The sequence below is a fragment of the Alosa sapidissima genome, chromosome 21 (genome assembly GCF_018492685.1).
Source record: "Alosa sapidissima isolate fAloSap1 chromosome 21, fAloSap1.pri, whole genome shotgun sequence".
Classification (NCBI taxonomy): Eukaryota; Metazoa; Chordata; class Actinopteri; order Clupeiformes; family Clupeidae; genus Alosa; species Alosa sapidissima.
This window is the reverse complement of record NC_055977.1, coordinates 4,913,154-4,935,092: the sequence shown is the minus strand read 5'-3', so window position 1 is coordinate 4,935,092 and position 21,939 is coordinate 4,913,154. Positions and strand designations below refer to the sequence as shown.

At 44.0% G+C, this 21,939-nt stretch overlaps 1 protein-coding gene across 1 annotated transcript in view; it reads right to left on the bottom strand.

Moving 5' to 3' along the window:
- Positions 1-15,912: 15,912 nt before the first annotated feature.
- col8a2 (collagen, type VIII, alpha 2) overlaps positions 15,913-21,939 on the bottom strand; it is a 17,978-nt gene continuing 11,951 nt past the window's right edge. Inside the window, exon 2 of the mRNA XM_042076399.1 lies at positions 15,913-20,999. Within this exon, the coding sequence (XP_041932333.1) occupies positions 19,093-20,999 (1,907 nt within the window). The 3' untranslated portion in view covers positions 15,913-19,092. The remainder of the gene's footprint in view (positions 21,000-21,939) is intronic.

Below are 21,939 nucleotides of genomic sequence, written 5' to 3'. Positions count from 1 at the left end.
CTGTGTGTGCACGCAAGTTCTTTCTTTACCGCTATCGTTAAAGGTGTGAAAGCGGTAAGAGAAAATTCACCCGGTTTCGTGTAGACGTAGCCTCAGTTCATTCAACACACACACACACACACACACACACACACACACACAGTGGGTGGGGGCAAGGGGAGGTCAGAGATAAGAGGGGAGTGTCTCTGTGTCTGTGGGTGTTTGTGTGTGTGTTTCCACAGTCTGAAGTCTTTTAGCTATGGTTCACGTGTAGTGAGGTCATCATGACACCTGCTCTCAAGTGCTTTCTTTATGTGTGTGAGGGCATGTGTGTGTGTGTTGTACATATATTTACTTTAAATGAGTTAAAATGGAGGATATTCCCACTGGGCATTATGGCATATGGTCTTCAGCAACTGCAGGTGATTACTGGTCTATGCTTGCGGTATGTATGTGTGTGTGTGTGTGTGACAGTCAGGTCTTGCCATGACATCAACCGTCAGGTTCCAAGAAGGACCCATTCATCAGGTGTCTAGCTGCCACGGTTACGCCTCTAACAGAGGTCACACGAGAGAAACACAGCAACAGTATACGTGTACACACACACACACACACACACACACACACACACACCTGTGGGCAGATAACACCAGCTGCTCAAGTCTCTTAGAAACACTAAGTGCTGAGCAAACATAGCAAGAAGTCTCATTCATTCGTCCTTATCTCCCTCACACATTCAAAACACACACACACACCTGTTTTCTCCATGAGTGTTTGTGAAAGTCTCAAAAACAGGACAAGCTGGGACATCTCCTAATGCCACCTGAAGACGAGCGAGAGAGAGCAAGAGAGAGTGTATTCCTGGCTGTTTATGTGCATGTCAGGCGCATTCCTCCTCAACCAGTGTTTCCCATACATTGACTTATTTGTGGCGGCCCACCACAATATCAACATTGACCACTACACAATGATTTTCCAGGTTGTACTAAATTGTGCTTAAATCTGGTTAGCATCATAACCACGTTGCGCTAATTTGTTAAAAACTGTTAATTCTGCAAACCTACCACCACAAATAGAATTTAATTCTGTGGGAAACACTGTCAACAGGCATCCAAGCACACCTTCACCACTCCCTCCCGGGATTTACACACACACACACACACACACCTCCTGCTTCCGTTTCCCATCTATCCGCTATGGATAGTTTCCATCCGTCTTCTTTATCAGTCTGTAGGTGTATCTATTGCCGGACATAAATTCTCAGCTGGGTTAAAGTTCACTAAACCTGAAGTTGATTGTGCAAGCAGGCGACACATTCCCAACACGGCGTTTGAGCACAAGAGAGTGGAACCTTACTGTGAGCTTGAAGGCTTTTGGTGTGAAACTGTTAATAAGCACATAGACACCATCCCACAGCCCATGCAGCTGGCACAGCGGCGGCGCTAGCTGGGCTGGGCTAGGCTAGCATGCGTAGCCTGAAAAGTCTGTGGGTTCATTAGGTTCTTCGTTCCAACCCCTCCACAAAAAAAATCTGCATGTTACATTTTGCATAATCCTGACGACAGACAGACAGACAGCAGTATTTCCCATACATTGACTAATCTGTGGCGGGGCGTCACGAAATAAAAACCAGCCGCCACACAAATATTCTGTTTAATTTAATTCAAATTAAATATAAGATCAAATCCTTGCATTGTCATTGAGCTGCGTTTTTTTTAGGATTGTTGTTGCCACATAGAAGCATTGCATAGAAGACGTCTGGCTAAATGGCTATTAAATCCGCTTAGCATCGTGACCATGCTGCGCAAATTTGTTCAAAACTGCTGCATTGAAGTTAACTCTGCTAAGATCTTATCACAACATAGTAGGCTACATTGAAGAGACTAAACTAAGTTATGCAATCAAGCAGTATCTCAAAGCTAACATTAGAATACTGTTTGGATGTCGAATTTAGCATGCTTAGCCTACTTACAGCTGCTTGTCAATTTCGTTGAAGGGCTCATTTTATTGACTCGGACACTGAATGTTTGCAAAATCCTGATGTAAATGGAAAAGTGTTTTCCAAAATTCAAAAGTGCTTGTCCCAAGGAGAAGTACGAACCTTTATTTTAACCATGTAGAAAAAGTTATGAATTGCATCCACACATCAGCAGTGACAGGCACTCAATTAGACCTATACACCCCCCCCTTGTCCAAGTCAGCTACCGCCACAAATTGAATCCAATTCTGTGGGAAACACTGGACAGTCAGGCAGACAGACCGCTTGGTAGAGGGTTAAAAAACTGTGGCGCAGACTTGAGCCCTGTCCAATCAGAGATAAGTAAGTGGTTCCCAGAATGGGCGGCCCTAGCTGTTATAAAATGCAGCTTCAACAGTGCGGGGGGACCTGGAGGCCTAAGAGCCCGGAGGCCCAAAGGGGTGTGTGTGTGTGTACGCTGCTGTTGATGTATGCCATCTCTGAGTTAATCACTAACTCTACAAAGGGTATCCCAGTGTCGGCCTCTCTCACCCGGCGGCCCCCCCCCCCCCCCCCCCCCCTCTCTCTCCCTCTCTATCCCTCTCCTTTTAAATCAGTCTGAGAGTTCCAGAAGCCTCTTTTCTCTTTTTTTTAAACTCTGTGTGCCCGCATAGGCAGAGGATTCTGGGAAGTCAGGAGACATGAGAAGAGAAACGCAATTCTGTGAAAAGACTTTCTTGGAAAGGGAGGAGGTGAACGTGTGTGAACGTGTGTGTGAGAGAGAGAGAATATGTTAGAGAAGTATACACTAACACACACACAGCGCTATGTGATAGGGGAGCGCTGGTGTGATTGAGATAGAGGTAGCCCAGTGCGAGTGAAAACCAACAGACAAGCAGACGGGCAGCACAGAGGTCAGCGAGGTTAAAGGAGTGTGCATGAGTAGTGTGCGCGTGTGTGTGTGTGGCGTGGTCACTACTGTGGGGGTTGGCAGCAGGGTGGGTACTGGTCCTAGCCAACCAGCGGCGGCCGAACAGAAAACAGATCGCTTCAGGCTGTGGCCAGCCAGGCCTGGTCCAAATCCCCAAAATAAACTCTGCCGTGCGTAAATGAGTTAATGAGTCTCACACGCTGCGTGCGTGCGTGTGTGTGTGGGGTTCACTCACACACACACACACCTGCGGCGCTGCATGCCTGTACCTCACACATTCCTGAGGTCGCCTGGTTGCATTCTTCTAACATGGCTGGCCTCGAGCATCCTCCATGGATACAGGGTCATCGCCATAGCAACACAAAAGGCCATGGAGGCCACTCTCTGGGCAATTCTGCTGCTCCCACTGAACTCAGTGCTGAGAGGCCTTTTCATGACTCCAAATGTACTTCTCTAGGCCTCTTCTTAGCCTAGTTATTCGACCTATGATAATTATGGAATCTATTTCTATACACATCCATCCAAGGCCATGGCCAATTTGTTGTTTAGTATATTTTGCACATTGTTCATGCTGCATAGTAGACTTGATATGTGTGTGTGTGTGTGTGTGTGTGTGTGAGAGAGTGTGTGTCTCTCCTTTTCTGGATTGAGAAGCCTGCTGCTTCTGGGGAACAGACTGGGGCATCAAGGCATCACATGATACCTTCACACTCTAACGCACTTGCACATATACACACACACACACACACTTCCAAAATGCAAGTGTGGGCGACTTCTCACACACAATGACGCCGTTATCAAACATACGGGGTCAGCCACTGAGATCAAAGCTGCTTCATAAGAGACACAGACACGTCAATCCTGCCTTATTGATAGCCATCCAAAGTGGAGACGTTGCCACTCCACCGGTCAGCTCAGGGGCTCTTATTTAAAACAGAAAAGCCCAGAGGGGTGGGGGGGTGTGTACAGTGTGTGTGTGTGCGTGCGTGCGCACGTGTATCCGTCCTCTTAGCCTTCAGTGCCTGACTGTACATTTGCAAGTCAAAAGCCTGATTATTCAAAGCATGGGGAGATCTGACACACAGACAGACATGTCACTGTGTGTGTGTGTGTGTGTGTGTGTGTGTGTCTGTCCTGCGGTGGGATGCTACGGCCCACTTTAAATATGACCACAGGACGAGCTCGAGTTACATCATCTGTGTCAGGTGTTGGGATGAAAAACAAAATCAAGCAACCTCAAAGCCAGCCTCACCAAATGAAAACACTGGTGGCAAAAGCTGCTGAACGCTTGAACATTCACAGTGCCGTCAACTGCGTTCAGTTTCTTCACGAGACGGAACAACGAATCGTGATTTGGGATCCAGGTCCAGCCAGTGTGGGGAAAGAGCTGTCCATTTATCTTTAACCAGTTGCCTTCCCTACACCCCCCCCCCCGCCCCACACACACACACACACCAGATTACATATTCACTTTAACCAGTTGGCTCTCTTCCTGTGGGCATGAGAAGTTCCACACACAGTCCACTTTCGCAATTCCATATTTCCTTATGGGAAAACAATGGTCGCCGTGTAGGTAACCATGGCAAACACACACACGGCCCTCTCTTCGTCAGGGTTAAGCGCGTGAGCTCCGAGAGGCTCTCGGTTGGCACTGGTTGTACTTTTGGTCGGAACACTAAGCACAGATAAATCATCTCCCCAGCTTAAGGCTTTTGTGTCGGGAGAGCGTCACTGTTTGGGGCACTGCCTGCAGAGAGAGACAGAGAGAGGAAGAGAGAAAGAAAGAGAGAGAAAGAGTGTAAGGGAGAGAAAGAGAGGAAGAGAGAAAGAAAGAGAGAGAAAGAGAGTAAGGGAGAGAAAGAGAGGGAGAGAGAAAAAGAAAAAAAAGAGAAAGAATAAAAGAGAGAGAGAGAGAAACACGGACACGAGACAAGGTTGGCACGCGCCCAGAGGATGCTGATATGCGAGAGTGTGTGTGACTGGTGACCCTGGCAGCCTGATGGCAGTGACGCTCGCTAGCCCTGGCCCACGGGGGTTAATGCCAGCGGGTCGATAAGCCACACCATGAGCCCAACACACACACACTAGGCAATAACAGGTTAATGGTTTTAGCTTCATGCCATAGCTAAGAATCACACTTGTGAAAGAGACTCCTGATAAGCAGAAAAGAGGGGCACAGAGAGAGAGAGAGAGAGAGAGAGAGAGAGAGAGAGAGAGAGAGAGAGAGAGAGAGAGAGAGAGAGAGAGAGAGAGAGAGAGAGAGAGAGAGAGAGAGAGAGAGAGAGAGAGAGAGAGAGAGAGAGAGAGAGGAAAGAAAAAAAGGGACAAGAGACCAGATGAGGAGAGAAGAGCAGCGTGAGGGCCGTCTCTTCATGTTCAGGCACCCTGCCAGCGGCAGCAGGACCTCAGTGGCCATCACCATAATGGCTGCTCCACAACCGTCATCTGGTCTATTTATTGTCCACCGTTTATCCTCCACTTGGGCAATGTTGTCATGTAGCCATGGCGATAAAGCTCATTTAGTTAAGTGAGTAAGACGTACAGAGACAAAAGACGAGAGACCCAGACACAGCTTACGGCCAGCGGCTCGCCCAAATCCCTCTGACGGGCAGACCAGCACTTACCGGCAAAGCCAAGAGGGCCGGTGTGGGGTAGGGTGACACCAGGATGATCGACACACACACGCAGAGAGGGTTGTTAAACAGACACTAATCGCTGGTCACCAATCTAATTCGGGCCCTTGCGAAGGTCAATCAGGGAGCCTGCACACAGGACAGGTGGCAATGGCACAGGGTGCCACAGGTCTCCACGGCGATGCCAGGCCAAGACTGGCATCTGGGGCAACAGACATCTGGCATCTGAGTCTCAAGGTGTGCCACACACCCACACGATTAAAGTTAATTGAGAAAGATCTTACTTAGCTCCTCATATACAAATAGCTAAAAGCCTCCATCATATTGATTACAGTGATGACGACAATAAAGCAAATCAAAGTGTGATACATTTAATTTTAAATAGTGACATTTCATTTTGAATTATATTAATGTACAGGCTCATATTTTTTCCACAAATGTTCATTTGTGTAACATGTAGTAGCCAAATATCAACAGCCAAAACAAATCATAACAAACCTCAAGAAATGAGGTGGGAAATCGGCACCTCGTGGGTACAGGTGGAGCCGTAGGTCTCAAGTGGTTATTTAAATCCAATTCCTGAATAACCCTGAGCCTGTCTACCATTCTGGCTCTTCATTAGCACGTTTAAATGAACCTGAGGTGAACTAGCAAAGGCAGTGCAGTGAGCGGTGATGCAGCAGGGCTATACGGAGGCTGTGTGTGTGTGTGTGTGTGTGTGGTACAGAAAGCTTAATATGGGCAGTTAGGCTCACAGCCCAGGAACTGGAGATGTCGGGGCTCTTCGGTCAAACAGGACCCCAGAGGACACAGGAAATGGACAGGGAATCTTTAATGCAGGCCAAAGCCAAACCCGACACAGTGGTGTGTGTGCGCTCGTGTGTGTATATGTGTGTGTGTGCGCGTGTGTATGCGTGCGCGTGCGCGTGTTCGTGTGTGTGTGCGCGCGTGTGGATACCACTTAACAAGCCAATTTATCAGCTTGTTTCCCTCGAATAAAGTTAGGGTTAGTTGTTTCCCTTGAGTAACGTCAGGTAGGGAGTGAGACACAAAGAGCTCCAGAGACAGTAGAGAGGATAGAAGCACAAAGAGCTCCAGAGACAGTAGAGAGGAAAGAGCTCCAGAGACAGTAGAGAGGAAAGAGCTCCAGAGACAGTAGAGAAGAAAGAAGCACAAAAGGCGAGAGACTGAGCTCTGCAATCTATAGGCCGTTTATTTGTCTTGCTCTGACTGCAGCTGAGGACACAACCACAGAAACAGGCGCAACGTACCCACTTCCTCTCACAGTGTCAAGTGGGTGCCAGGCCTACAAGAGCTTCCTGTAGACAAACATCAGCTTGAAAACACAGTCATGCCCTTACACACGTGTGTGTGTGTGTGTGTGTGTGTGTGTGTGGCAGCCCAGCTACAAGCTCCCGCTGACAGGGTCGTGATGCGAGCAGATGTCGCTCTTGACAGGGACGGCTCGCCTGTCGACGGAATCCCTGTTGCCACGGTGATCTGCATCACAGGCAGACACAGGCTCCTGCAGGGCTAAGGGGCTGGAGACGGGGCCTTGAAAAGGCTGCAGTGGGGGCTCTACAAATATTTAAGAAGGCAAGCTGAGAGAGACAGTAGGATGGGTCACACGTGTGTGTGTGTGTGTGTGTGTGTGTGTGTGTGTGTGTGTGTGTGTGTGTGTGTGTAGGAACAGAGGCCATCACTGGATGGATTTGAACTCTCCACTTAAATCATCGGCAGGACACAAAGCAAACAAACATTGAAAAAAATAAACAAATAATAATAATACAAATAATAAACTGCTGGCTCATCATCCCCAGAGGCATGAGAAACTAAAAAAGGTTGACAACAACGCACCCGATATCACGCGGCAGAAGAGGAAGCTAGGCTATGCAGGTCTTTAGGGCAACTCCAATAGAATATATAACAATAGCCTGCCAGCACTGGCATGCAAACGATAGAGACTGCAAAAGAGGATATTCACACTCTCTCCGACACACACACAGGACGTGGTGGGGACAAGGAGCACCGAGTAAGCCAGCGTGGCAGCCGGGTTCCATAAGCGGAGCCTTTACACACACACACACACACACACACACACACACACACGAGTGAGGGAGAAGAATAAATAACTGCAGCAGTCTGTCTGGGATTCTCTCTCACCCTCCACCACACACACACACACACACACACACACACACACACACACTCAGTCTGCTCCAGCAGCAGAACTCAATGACCCCACAGCCGTGGTCTCACAAAGCTATGAGGAAGAGCACAAAGGAAAAGACGGGGGGAAAAAGCACCAGTGAGCGAGAGAGTGTGTGTGTGTGTGTGTGCGCGTGTGTGTGTGTGAGTGAGTGCATATGTGTGCGTGTGTGTGTGCGTGTGCGTGTGTGAGTGCATATGTGTGTGTGTGTGTGTGAGAGAGAGAGAGACAAAGACTTCACCAGACGTAACCCTCTCCTCCACAGCCATAAGTCACTTCTCAGCATGCAAAGTTACACTGTCCAAAGCTGGGCTGAGGACATCTTTATAATCAATATACAAGAGTAAAAGAGAGACACACACACACACACACAAATCTGAACGGTTGTCCAGACAATCCCAACCAGGCACCAGGGCTGTGTGTGTCAGACACGAGCACGCAGGACTCTCGTGGTATGGACACTTCGTCACAGAGCTCGAGGCGTGCGCACACACACACACACACACACACACACACGTCCACCCCAGTGCATGCTGGGAGATGAGGCCACAGCAACTGGCATCCAGGGGAGAGGGGTGTAGTGGACTGTGGTTTTGCCGGACTGTGTGTGTGTGTGTGTCTGTGTGTGTAATTGCTTTGGCAGAAAGCAGGTCACCACGGATGTGACCTACTTGGACTACCCCACACACACACACACACACACACACACAATACACACACTTGAGACATTTTCCATGGCATATACACCACATGAAAGACAAAAGGCAAAAGCCTTTCCTTCACATTGTTGGCAAAATCAACAGCACACTCTTGAAGCTTGGGCTACCTGTGCAATGAACATGACCTATAATCAAACAGGCCTGCTGCTGAATGTGTAGGCCAAAGAGTGGTGTATGTGTGTTCAAAAACAAACATGGCTAATTGAAAGTATATTACATTCTAAAACAAGAGGAGATTTCAACAAGGGGGGGGGGGCGCACATACACACCACACACACACACACTCATAGAAAAAGTACCTTAGCCTAAACCACTGGTCTTCTCTATTTGCTTCACTGCTTATACCAGGCATAACACCTTACATAATGATTTAAAATGATATTATGACTATAGGAAATAAAAGCAACATGAATATAGGTTATAATGACATAATCCCAAAACATAAACTCTAGTTCTTGACTTCACAGTTGATGGGCATTGCGGCATTTACATATCCACTCATGCATCCTTTGACTTCTGCAGCATTTTAACTTCCTCTTTCTATTCAAAGCCAAACCTTATCAACAGCAACTTCACTGCACGACTGCATGTATTAACTTAACCATTAATCAACCAAGTAATTCAAAATAGGTGGTGGCTAAAGAAGCTAGCTAGAACTAGGCCTGCAACATTAACATTTTACGTTAACATTTTACATTAACATTGATTTTCATAGAAGATTAGGCTAAAATGTTCAATTCAAGTCAAAGCACTTTATTTGTCCCCAAGGGGCAATTTAAAAGGGCGCATTACAGTAGCTTATTCAATGATTCAAGGGACAAGGGACACAATCAACAACATAACCAGCACGCATACTATACGATAAACTGTTGATCCTTTTCTTGATTTAATCACAGTAGTTTAATGTCAGAAAACTGTGATAATAAAATGTTGATTAATGTTTGACAAAGCCCAAGATTATGTCCTGAAATGCCCCTGTTTTGTCCACACACCACATACATTTAGTTTATCATCATAGAAGAATAAGTTTGTCTTAAAAATATTCAAGTTCAAAAGGGTGCAATCAGAGAATTGAGGTATTTTCATCACAAAATGACAAAAACCAATTACCAAAATAGGTGGCGATTAATTAACTAGTTGCCTTGTTCTGCTATATTGAACAAGAATCACAAAGTAATAAAACAGCATATTTCATGGATTCCCTGCGGACAGAGAGCATCCTATGCTGTAGCAGCAAAGCTCTTAAAAAAAGACAAGAATGCATATCTACCAGTTCTTCTATGGAAGCCCTTCCCCTGAGCTGACAACAGACACAATCAACAAGCCTACAAAAGCAAGTCACATACCCAGGATTTCCGAGTAACCGTTATTTTGACTGGCATCAGAAACGGACAAGATTTCAGAGAACAATCTAAATTTATGATGAAGGATTATATTCCTGTTGTGTTTACATGAATCATCTCCCCACTTTCACTATGGAAGTTATCTTAATCAGTAATCAGGCAATTTAATACAACCCTGTTGAATACCCTGCGATTTTTAATCTGAATGTATATTGCAACTGTGTCAAAGTAACTGCTGAAATACACTAATGCATCTTTGTCATTCTCTGGCAAAGTTGCTCCAGGTAATGGGAGGAGGCTCTGAAACATGAAGCGCTACACCTAATAAATTTGCCTGGGAAACGCAAGCTAAGCACGTTGAAGGCCTCTATTTACTGTGTCTTTTTTAAAAAACGTTCTCCCTGCATGGCAGACTCCATTACACCAAACATTTCTGATAACATGCATTACGTCCTCTGAGCCGCAGTTGTGATGTCAAACATGCCCCTGTCACGTCAAGTGTGATCTTTGATCGACAGCAAATAGACGCCCGCCCAGAATTACCAACGGAACCAGAGTTTTTCCGAGGGCCTCGGTAGCTACACTACGTGCGTTTGATGTCACGTTATACGACTCTGTTAGCCAATTTTGCTCAGCCACAGCAAGTTAGGCGACAACATGTCCAGACACGTCCTCATTCTCCTTCGCCCGCTATGTGTGGGAAGAGTTGGCCACAGTGCCACTTGATATTGGATTGCACGGTGTACAAAACGGCAGACATCTAATCCGCGAAGCTACAGCCGTTTCCTCCCTTGCGTCTGCTAACACAGGAACAGGAACTAGTAAGACAAGAGATACAGCGTCTCAAATGGCAACCATCTATCTACCTTCCGGTTCAAGTTAATTAAATGCCAACAAACGCTTTGCCGGGGTTAACCATGTAATTTCGCTATCGTCCCTTATTGAAGCCAACCTCCAAATTTGGCTTAGGAAGGCTAGTTGGCAGCTCCGTGCCTACTGAGTAACTGATAAACCACATCTCAAACCGACCTGACGAGACACCTGACCTGGCTGTTTACTTAACAAGGACATCGACTAAGCTCCATTTACACGATGAATCATCGCTCTAAAATGATTTGATCACCCAAAGGCAGACTAGCATTAAATCTGTTGATATAACAATGGCTGTGGCCATGAATGACCTAGCATTAGAAAAACGTGACAGTCAACTCTTAATACGAAACAAGTGTCACTTAGCAGAAACCAAAGCTTGTCTGTCAACGTTTATGGAGTAATTGAAAACAGAATTCACCAAATAAATGCACACACATGGAGATCGATTCCGGTTTAAACAAAGAGGTAGTGCTAACGTTAATGTAAGTTCGTGTTTTGAATGCGTTTGTCTTCTGGACTCCACAGATGAGAAAACAGACCAACAGCACCAGCTGTCTGTATTAAACTGCAATATGAATAACAGCATGTTGTCCACCGTTTGATTTAGCCAATGAGAGTTAACGTCACATAATAGACATGTAGACCCCATAGGTATGTAACGCCAGACAATAACTGCAACGTTTTAGGATCAGGAGCAAAATGATGAGCAGCTAGGCGGAGATTTAAGTTAACATTAGCAATCAGTTGAGATAATGCGAGGTTTTGTTCGAATAGCTAACATTAAATAACTGTTATGGTTTTGTCAAGTCCCTTTCACCACCAACAACCAAAATGCTCAGTCTTGTCGTCAATCGGTAACGTTAAACTGATAGTCTGGCAAAAACTGGTATAAACTAGCCAGCTAGCTTGTTCCGTTCTCCTGAGACACACATTCCACGTTAACTTACATGCTAGGATAGCGATAAATAGCCGTGCGATTGTTGCGTTAACCTTTGCCAGCAGCCACATCAGTTGACGTTACGTTAGTTTGAGCTTGAAATGCAATAATTCTTGTATCTAACGTGAAAATATAGCTGTACAATAATAAACAGCCAAAGGGAAAACCCCGTCTTAACATCTGGATTGTAACTACAAACCAAGACAGAGCTAGCGTCTGGCTACGTTTGATAGCAAGCTAGCCAGGTTACCGCTAAATAGTAAAGAAAACAATAATCAACCAACAGGTACACCTGCACATCTCATGGACAATAATGTCGAATCTTCCGAACACCAACTTTGCTACATCATTTCACTTTGGATTGTTCAGCTTTTTTATGGGCTAAACTACACGAGCTTAACATTAAATCGAGGTCAAGTTTCAGAAGTAATGTAAGCTAACATTAGCTACTTATGGCTGCCACACACACGCGCGCTAAGGTTAGCCTCCAACTCTTGTCGAGTTCTATGTAGTTGAAGAGCTACCCGTTTTCTCTAAAATAAGGAAAACATTCCGTGATTATTTTCGTAGGGTCATAATGTCACTTACAAGGAGCAGGCTGAACATTGAAATCCCGTATCAATCCCGGAGAATGTGGCTGGAGAGCAATAAGCGCTGGGAGGTCTGTCTTCCCCTTCTTCGCTGCGAGAATGAGAGCTCTTTTTAGAATAGCCAAGGAGGAGTTACTCACCATGGCGTCATCGCTACGCAGGACGCTCGATGACAGGTCGGCTGATGTTTTACGAGCTGCCGTGCGCATATGACAAAAGTAAACGAATCTCATTAGCCTATTATCATCATCTCTATACAACTGCTAAAAATGTTTTAGAGATAATACGTTCATGTCAAATTACTCAATAATATAGTTTAAAATTTGCATAGGCTATAACTTGTTCTGCAATGCGATGAGGTAAGAAGAAAGTCCCTTCACCAAGCCCCATGGGATCAATGACTCACGCTGTTATTATGTGACAGTGATTTATCCCGGTGTCCACACTGAAAGGTCAACAGCAAACGCTCTGCTATTTGTTGAACAGATTACAGGAAAAAAGACTAAATGTCCCTACCTGTGTGATCACCTCAGACTTCATAGACCACCAAAAGCAGGAAATCCTAAGCAGCAAATAGGAAAACCCATTGAACAATATTTAGGCCATATGTCAATCAAATAGCCTAGTATTCTTGTTGGGTATTGTCACAACAGTAGCAAGTCATATCTCTCTTTCGCCTGGCAGTTTTGTTTTTATTTAGCCTTCATTTTTTTATTGAAGGTGTAGGCCTAGTACTGTAGCCTACAAAGTTGTGTTTTCAGTTCAGTTCAGTTCAGTTCAGTTCAAGTTTATTGTCATAGGCATATCACCACAGCAATGATGACTAGAATCCTGCATAATACCTAGTGCCTTCTTAGTGCTGTGTTTCCAGTAGGCTAAATGTTTTGGAGCGGTTCAAGTGGAACCCTAATGATTTTAGATGCAGTTTTGACCACCTTTGTCATGTGAAGTAGCCCTACCAAACCACATTAAAGACCCTTTCAACAAGAAAAGCAAAAACAATGCTTGAACGTTCTTAGGGAAAGTTAGGCTTTTTTTCCGCCAATCTGCAAAAAAATTCTTACCAATAGTTTTTTTTACTATGTGTTCCTATAGGTGTCTAGTAACTCCTCCCAATTTATCCATGGCCAAATCCTCGGGGAAACACCTGGAGAGCCCATCAAGTTTGGGGTGCCCAGAGGGTCTGGGCAAAAATAATGAAAACATTTTGTTGACCAATATTAGCTTTTGAGATGTCTAACTAGGGGTTTTTAGGGGTGCTGAATCTATCCCAGCCATTAGTTTAGTTAATATTAGTTAATAACAAGTGGTTTTATTGAACAATTACAAAACAAAACTTTCTTAAATCAGTTTAAAATTTAACAAACAAACAGCCATTAGTTTTGAGCCTAACTTTCCCTAACTATCTATTTTGTTTCCAATCTACTTCCGCTTCATTAAAATAACATAATATGGAATGTTAAAACAGAAGCCTTGTGGAAACAACTAGATGCTGATGATGGAACTCTCTTGAAACAATCAATAGTCATAATATATATATATATATATATATATATATGTATATATATATGAGTTATGTTATCCATCCCTGATATCTGAATGGGGCCTCCAGTCAAGTAACACAGATTACTCTATAGCAGGCTATAATTGGCATCATTTTGTCATCTTAATCTGTCCATTCCTCTCCACAAAACTCGACAGGAGTCATAATAATTTTAGCGGAGGGTAGGGGCTCACAACCCGTCAATAGGCAGCGGACAATCAGCAGCCAAACATCAAAGACAAAATCACCAACAAACCTATTTACCATCAAAAACAAAATCACCAACAGCCAAACCTATTTACCATCAAAAACAAAATCATCAACAAACCTACAGTATTTACCATCAAAAACAAAATCACCAACAGCCAAACCTATTTACCATCAAAAACAAAATCATCAACAAACCTATTTACCATCAAAAACAAAATCACTAACAATCAACAGCCAAACCTACAGTATTTACCATCAAACAACCTATATATATTATCTGTTGTTCCTCGTTGGTGGAACACACTGCCAGTTCCTACAAGGGCAGGGACATCCTTTTCCACTTTCAAAAAACTCCTGAAGACCCAGCTCTTTAGAGAACATCTACTCTCATAGCAACACTTACAACAAGTCTTACTGATCCTAGCACTCACCAGCCGTTTTAAACTGACAAGTAACTGTTAAAAACAGCACTCACCGACGCACTTATTCTTACTGTACTCTAATGTTTTTTTTAAACTGTCCTAAAATTGTGAGAATTGTTCTAAAAACTTACTGTTTACCATGTTGTTAGTCGCTTTGGTTAAAAAGCGTCAGCCAAATGTAATGTAATGTAATGTAATGTAATGTAATATATCATCACCAACAAAGCAACATTCAGCAACCTTCACCAAAAGGCATCACCAATAGAGCAGCTTTCAGCAACCTTCACCAAAAGGCATCATCAACAGAGCTTTCGAGGGCATTTCACTGGAGCAATTAGCAGCATCTTCCTTCATCTGTGTTTCAATGAATTAGGCCCACAACACCTTCAGAATGCTTAACAGTGCTATATGTGGGGTATACTACGAAGCACGTTAGACATATCTAGGCTATGTAGACATATCGAGGCTTGACAAAGACAAATTCTTCAGTAATATCTCTTCGTTGCTGTACCCGTTTAGATACAGGCCTTGCTCTGAGCAAGCCTGGATCTGTTTCTCTATAGTACAGTATCCTTTTATTATTTGTGTTGATTTTATTTTGTTAGTCTTTCTGTTGTTTATTGCTTGTAATTCATATTTATTTTCCTCAGTGTGATTGGCTCCTTCATCCCCTCCCTCACACTTCACCTCAAACTGGTGTGTTGCGCATTTTGGCACATAATGGCAGCCATGCATCACCCAGGTGGGTGCTACACATTAGTGGTAGTTAGTGAGGTTCCCCTTTCACTTTATAGTTCACAGCAACAACAACAACAACAACAACACATTGCATTTATGTAGTGATTTTTAAGGCACCCAGTGCTTTGTAAAAGCAATGTGTTGTTTATGCTTGGCACTGTTTGTGTCAAGACAGTGTCTACAAATTGTAAACAGCATGGAGGTTTAAAAAAAAAAAAAATCATTGCTATCCCCTTGCTACCATTGCTGCACTTGCATTAGTTCTCTGAAGGCTTCTTGTGCGTGATATCTGTGTGACAGAACACCTAATGGGAGAAGGCTGAAGATGTGTAGCCCTAGGTCTATTTTATAGCCTGTTTCTATGATTGATCGGTTCAAATCCAGTGCTGTAAATCTGTAGTCGGTGCAGTACAGTGCACAAAGTAGTTTGTCTAGAAGGCAGTATAAACTTCATGTTCAGGCCTGTAATCTCTAATTAAATCAAACCATTCTGAAGTATTGTTGAATTGCTATGAAAACTTTTTCAAGTCATATCGACCACACTTAATTTGTATCTAATAAGTATATTAGCATATTGTATTAGCCTCTGTGTGTAAAGATGACTAATCCCACTAGCTCCCCCTGCTGTTGAAATGATGTTATGTCACTGGCCAGACTTTATTGAGACCCCTACTGAAACTCCCATTACACTTTGTGTGTGTATGTGTGTGTCTCTCTCTGAAAGAGTCATATATATATATATATATATGTTTTGGACTGATATTGGGCTTGGATTGTGGTGCCATGCAGTTTTTTTTTTTTTACAAAAAAGCAAACACTGAAAGAAACATCAATACAAGAAAGAATTTATTGATGTGGTGTCAATACAATCAAGTATGGTAGATTTTGTATGAGTAGACCAAAAAACAAACAAACAAACAAAAAAAAAACAGTTCAGTCAAAAATGAGTGCATTTTATACCCAAATACTATTGCATGAAGGATATGCAATAGCCATGTACAAGACAAACAATAACCCTATAACATAATATGTATAACAAAACACATAAAAAAGGAAAAAAATCTGTCCAAGACAATCCTTCACAAATAATGGTAGTATGTTAACAACATATTTCAATCCTCATAATTCATAATTACTAGACACTCTTATTCAGATATCTCAGACTCTTATTCAGATATCTCAAATGTATAAATACACCATCATGGTCTTCATGTGCAAACGGAATTGGCCTCTTTCGTGTGTCTCTGCTCTGAAACCAATGTCCCTTAAAAAGCAAATCAAGACTTGCTAATCTCTTGCCTTTGTTTACTCTAAATGATATGAAGACAGCATGACAAATTCTACATAATAACATTCTATTCCCAGCTGATGTGTTTATATTATATGGCATGATATTTGCTAATAAAGAATTGTCTCATCAGAAGAGGTGAAAGCAGGAGATATGGAAAAAAATATCAAATTCAAGGTTAGTCAAGTGTCTGTAAAAATAAAACAATAAAATCAAATGATAAAAAAACAATAAATCCATGATAATATACAAACCTTTCCTTAACAGTGGAGAACTGTAGATGGCAAGCCAGTATAAGAGTGCACCAATGCCTATAACTATTGATGTTCAGACGTGTCCTTTCCCTCAGTAATATGAAAGACACCTTCAACAAAATTGCGTCTAAAAGGGAGAAGTGTTTATACAAACTGTGCTCTGTGATGAACACCCTGCAGACAGGGGAAGAGAAGGAAGAAACTTAAAAAACTCCTTTTCACACTGAAAAACATTATTGCTACATCTTTTTTTATTTTTTTCCAAATGTTGCCAAACTACTATTATCTAGGCTATGGGACGAACCCTTTTCCAGCACATCAGTCATTAGGTTTCATTTGTTTTTTATGTATTACAATGATGAATGAGACTGGGATATTGTTTAAATAATCGGCTAAAGTGGCATCAACAGTTACCGTCACTTCTGTCCTGTCTGTCCTTCCTGTTTTTCCTCACCAAGCATGCAATTTCATCTAAGTCTTTCTCAATACTTTCGTCACTGATTACTTTCTTTGCACCGTTCTTATAGTTTAACCGCTCTGAACAACTTGAATGTCACAGCAACACGTTGCTCTGCTTGCATAATCACTCTGTGCCCTGTGCTCTGCATTGATGGCCACTCTAAACAGTAAATGTTTGAATGCTTCACTTGAGTTGAAAAGGACACGTTTAACTCAACATCCATTCTTGGTTTAAACTATATGGTGGAAGATTGACTTTTAGACCCTTCAAATACAGAGCACATCCTGTTTTCACAACACAGCCTATATGGTCATTTTAATATTTCATGGCTTGTATGATGACACATTTTTGACTTTGTCTTAGCATTTATAGGGATTTTAATGGTTTGTAGACGTCATTCAACCTCGACTTCTATTTCTAGTACAGGTGCAAATGATGAATTTCCTCTATGATGATAATATCGTTGTAATGATTTCCTTTTTCAACCAGTGGATGTGAATTTGATTTGTGGTTACCTCGTAAAGTAATAAGATAGACATGGTGTCTTTGTGTGTGGCTTGTGTAGGAAAACCCATCCACACCGACTGAAACATAAGCAAAGTACTAAATGAAGAGAAATGAAAACTCTTTCTCCTGCTCTTTCTTCTAGATCTAAATCGGCAGAACCAAGGATGGTGCTATAGTTACTAATGTACTGTACATTATTTCCCCTCATTGTCAACAGAGGGCTTATCATAAAAGGTTTGGGAACTACTTTTATAGACGGTATCAAAGACTTGGAGGGGCTGTTTTGCAGTTGCCACATCAGAAGCCCCAGCACCATCCTTGATGTTAGGTTGTTTTGATTAAAATCATACACATGACTGATCTGCAATTTTGTAAAGAGTTGTGCTAGTTTTGATTTTTGGATGCGGAACTGTGGTTTTGTAATACAAGATATTCTCAAGGATTCGGTCTGCTTGTATTTGTAAATTGCATATGAGCAAGCCAATGTTGGACGCAGCTTGGACGCCTTCGGTAATCAAGTAATAATCAGTATTCTCAACGCCATTAGCTTCCAGTAATAGCACAATGCTCTCCGCACAGTTGTCACAGAGTAAGGTAAGTATCTCTCAATGGAGAATTGCAACACATAGAACGAAAAAACAAACAAAGCAACAGAACAAAAACAAAAACAACAAACAATATTCTCATTTAACTACGAGCACCAAAACTGCTTCTCAGAAAAAAACGAAACTTATCAGATTAAGAAGGGTGACAAAAGGCAATAAAAACTAACAATCATTATTCCAACGAGGAGTTGTTTTATTGAATGTATAGGAATGTGTAGTCAAGCACATTTATGACGTTTCTGCACTAAGGTGTGATCTGACAATTTTAAATAAGGAAATATGTATCATATAATGGCCAATGCACTGAATTACATGGACTGTGACTGCAGCTAGGGGAAAAAATACCAAACCCCAGAGTCTTCAGAGATTTTGAACGCTTTTTGGAGTCAGAAAACATTTGGCAAAATGTGCAGTCACACGGGTAAGTCTTATTAACGGCTTTTTAAACATTGCAAAGTAAGGCACTTAATAGTCTGATTCCAATAAACAACAACATCAATACCAATAACAACAACATAATAATAATAATAATAACAATAATAATAATAATATAACAATTACAATAATTATTATCATGTAGGCTGAAAATAGAAAATAAAGACAACATTTAAAAGTAAAAAAATGGACATTTGAAAGGAAGAGCTAAAACCCAGACACAGCATGAAGTCTCCTTCTCCTGCTTTTCAACTCTTCACTTTCATACGTTCATACGAGTCTTTCTCTGTCGTCTGTCTTTCCTGCCGCTGTTGTTCTTGTTGCTGTTCCAGGTTTTCCTCACGTGGCCACTGGAGCGGCGGAAGAGAGGGAGGGAGAAGGGGGTGGTGGTGATGGTAGGGGAGGGGGGGTGGGGGGTGTGGGGCTTAGGCATAGAAAAGGAAGAGTGGGAAGAGGAGGTTATGTGGGGCACAGCAGAAACCCTGAGAAGGACGAGTGGATGTACTCCGTGGAGTAGAGACCATTTGCCTGGTCGGACGGCATCTGCACCCACACCTGGTCATTCTCCTTGAGCTCCAGAACTGCGCTCCCTGAAGCCTGGTCCATGTAGCCCTTCTTGTACTCATCGTAGGTGTACGTGGCAGGCACATTGTTCTTGTACAGAGCCACCCAGAGGCTGGTTCCCTTTACATGCACATGGTAGGCGAAGTAGTACACTCCAGATAGGGGGCTGGTGAACATTCCAGTGGCAGGATTGTAAGCATTTTGCCCATTGTACAGGGTTCGGTCGAACTTGATGGGCATGCCGGAAGGAGGAAAGGGTGTGCTGAGTATGGCAGTGAATGCTGGAGCCATTGATGCAGAGAGCACAGCGCCACCTAGCTGTGGCTTTGCAGGTTTTCCATCTGGAACCTCTCCACCTCCAATGTTCCCCATTCCGGCAACTGTTGTTTGGCCGTTTGAAGTACCTGGAGGGCCAGGTGGCCCAGGTGGACCTGGGGGTCCGGGGATGCCATTAAGTCCTGAATTTCCTGGTTTTCCTGACGGGCCTTGGGGACCAGGCAAGCCCTTGTCACCTTGTTTTCCCAGTCCTGGTGGCCCTGGTGGGCCTAGATCTCCTTTAATTCCTGGAATTCCTTGTGGACCCATGTGCCCGGGGGGACCTTGGGTGCCAGGAATGCCGGACTGGCCTCGGGGACCCGTGGTTCCAGGGAATCCGTTCTCACCTTTTGGTCCTGGTCCACCAGTCAGTCCAGGATTTCCAGGCAATCCGATGTGGCCACCCTCGCCCTTGGGGCCTGGTTTCCCGATGGCCCCGTTGGGACCGGGAAGACCTTTATCACCTGGGATACCTGGCTTCCCAGACAAGCCAGGAGGACCTTGATCTCCTCGAAGCCCAGGAAGGCCAGGAGGACCTTGGGGACCCAGCTCTCCTTTGAAACCAGGCATGCCAGGCTTCCCTGGCAGACCCATAGGGCCCTGTACTCCTGGAGGTCCTGACTGCCCGTTTGGACCGCTGTCTCCAGGTTGGCCGTCCAACCCTGGTAACCCTTGTTCACCAGGTGCCCCTGGTAAGCCAACATGGCCCTTGTCTCCCTTCGGCCCGGATAGTCCAGGCTTACCATATCCAGGTGGTCCTGGGAACCCTGGAGTGCCTCTCATTCCTGGCTCACCCTTCGGCCCACTCGGTCCTGGCATCCCTGGCAAACCGTCAATACCAGGCTTCCCTAAACCATTCGGCCCTGGAACCCCCGCGGGCCCAGGGAGACCAGCCTCTCCGGGTAGACCAGCATCACCAGGAAGCCCTTGATCACCCTTCGGCCCGCTTGGACCAGGCAATCCATTGAGTCCTGGCTTTCCATTTCCAGGGGCTCCGGGGGCACCAGGAAGTCCTTGGAGGCCAGGAGGACCCCTTGGCCCAGCTGGACCTGGCTTGCCATTACCGTTCTCCCCCTTCAGTCCGCGGTCTCCAGGGACTCCACGCCCTCCTTTCAGGCCTGGCTCCCCTCTGGATCCTGGGATCCCCCTTCCCCCAGGGGGTCCAGGTTTTCCATTCAGGGACAGGCCCGCTGGCCCTGGGAGGCCGGGCTGACCTGGAAGTCCCCTTAGACCGGGCTCTCCGCGTGGGCCAGGCTCACCATTGTTTCCAGGCATCCCCTTAGGGCCCATCTTGCCCGGCAACCCTGGTAGCCCTGGCTTCCCAATGCCAGGGAATCCCGGAGGCCCCGGGGGGCCTGTTTGACCGTTCAGACCCGGTTTACCCAGCCCTGGTTTCCCTGGTAGTCCCGAAGGCCCTGCTGGGCCCCTTGGGCCGGGCTTCCCTTGAGGGCCCGGCTCCCCTTTCACCTCCATCATAGGTGGAAACTCTGCAAGACACAATCAGGAAGACAGGAAACAGATTAAGTCTTTAGATTATTGTTCATAAATATAATTACTCCTCCACCCAGTATTCATATTGCCTACAGGGCTGGGAGGTTGCAGTAGGCCAAATCCCAAGAATGGCTAAAAAGATACACTTATAATATAAGCTTTCTGCGAAAGATTTAAAGCATAATTATGTAGGTGTTCTGTTTTGCTAAACCCTTATGATATAAGGGTTTAACTAAACTTATAATAATAATAATCTTTCAGAAATGTTTACTAATGCTAGTGGCTGCTAGCATATGCTCTAATTAGTCAGAAGCAGATAACAAAACAATTAAATATGGGATATTTTTCAGAAATGTGAATGACTTATATGTAGCAGGTTATGAATGCAACTAAACCAGCTCATTGAGATGGAAAGAGTGGTGCTTGTCTAGACCCCATCGAAGACAAATATATATTATTATAGTTAGCAGAGACTCAAGAATATTCCAGAAGAAAAAAATATCAAAATGGTTTCTACATCAGCAGTTCAGACAAATGTGCACTTAGAATTTCTCTTAGAATTTACATTGCTGTGTATCTGAATCAGAAGATACATTGCAATATTAATACCATATTAACTGCCTGATAGCTCTCATAGCTGAAGAAATGTTAGCAAAATCCATGTATAAACCGTGGCTAATAGTTGAGAAATTACGTTACACTGCTGTAATATGGACATTGTAACATGTAACACTGAACAGTAGGTGTAGCCTAAGAGCAAGCACATATAGAATAAAATACTGAGTTATGATTGTAAAGGAATACCCTTCAGGCCAGGCTGGGCTTTATAGCTTATTATGGGTCATATGTATTCACAAACCATTGCCATATTTTTTGTCTCTTTCACTAACACCGGCTTTTGGGTCTCATAGGGTCTGAACTCTAGGGTCCGACCTT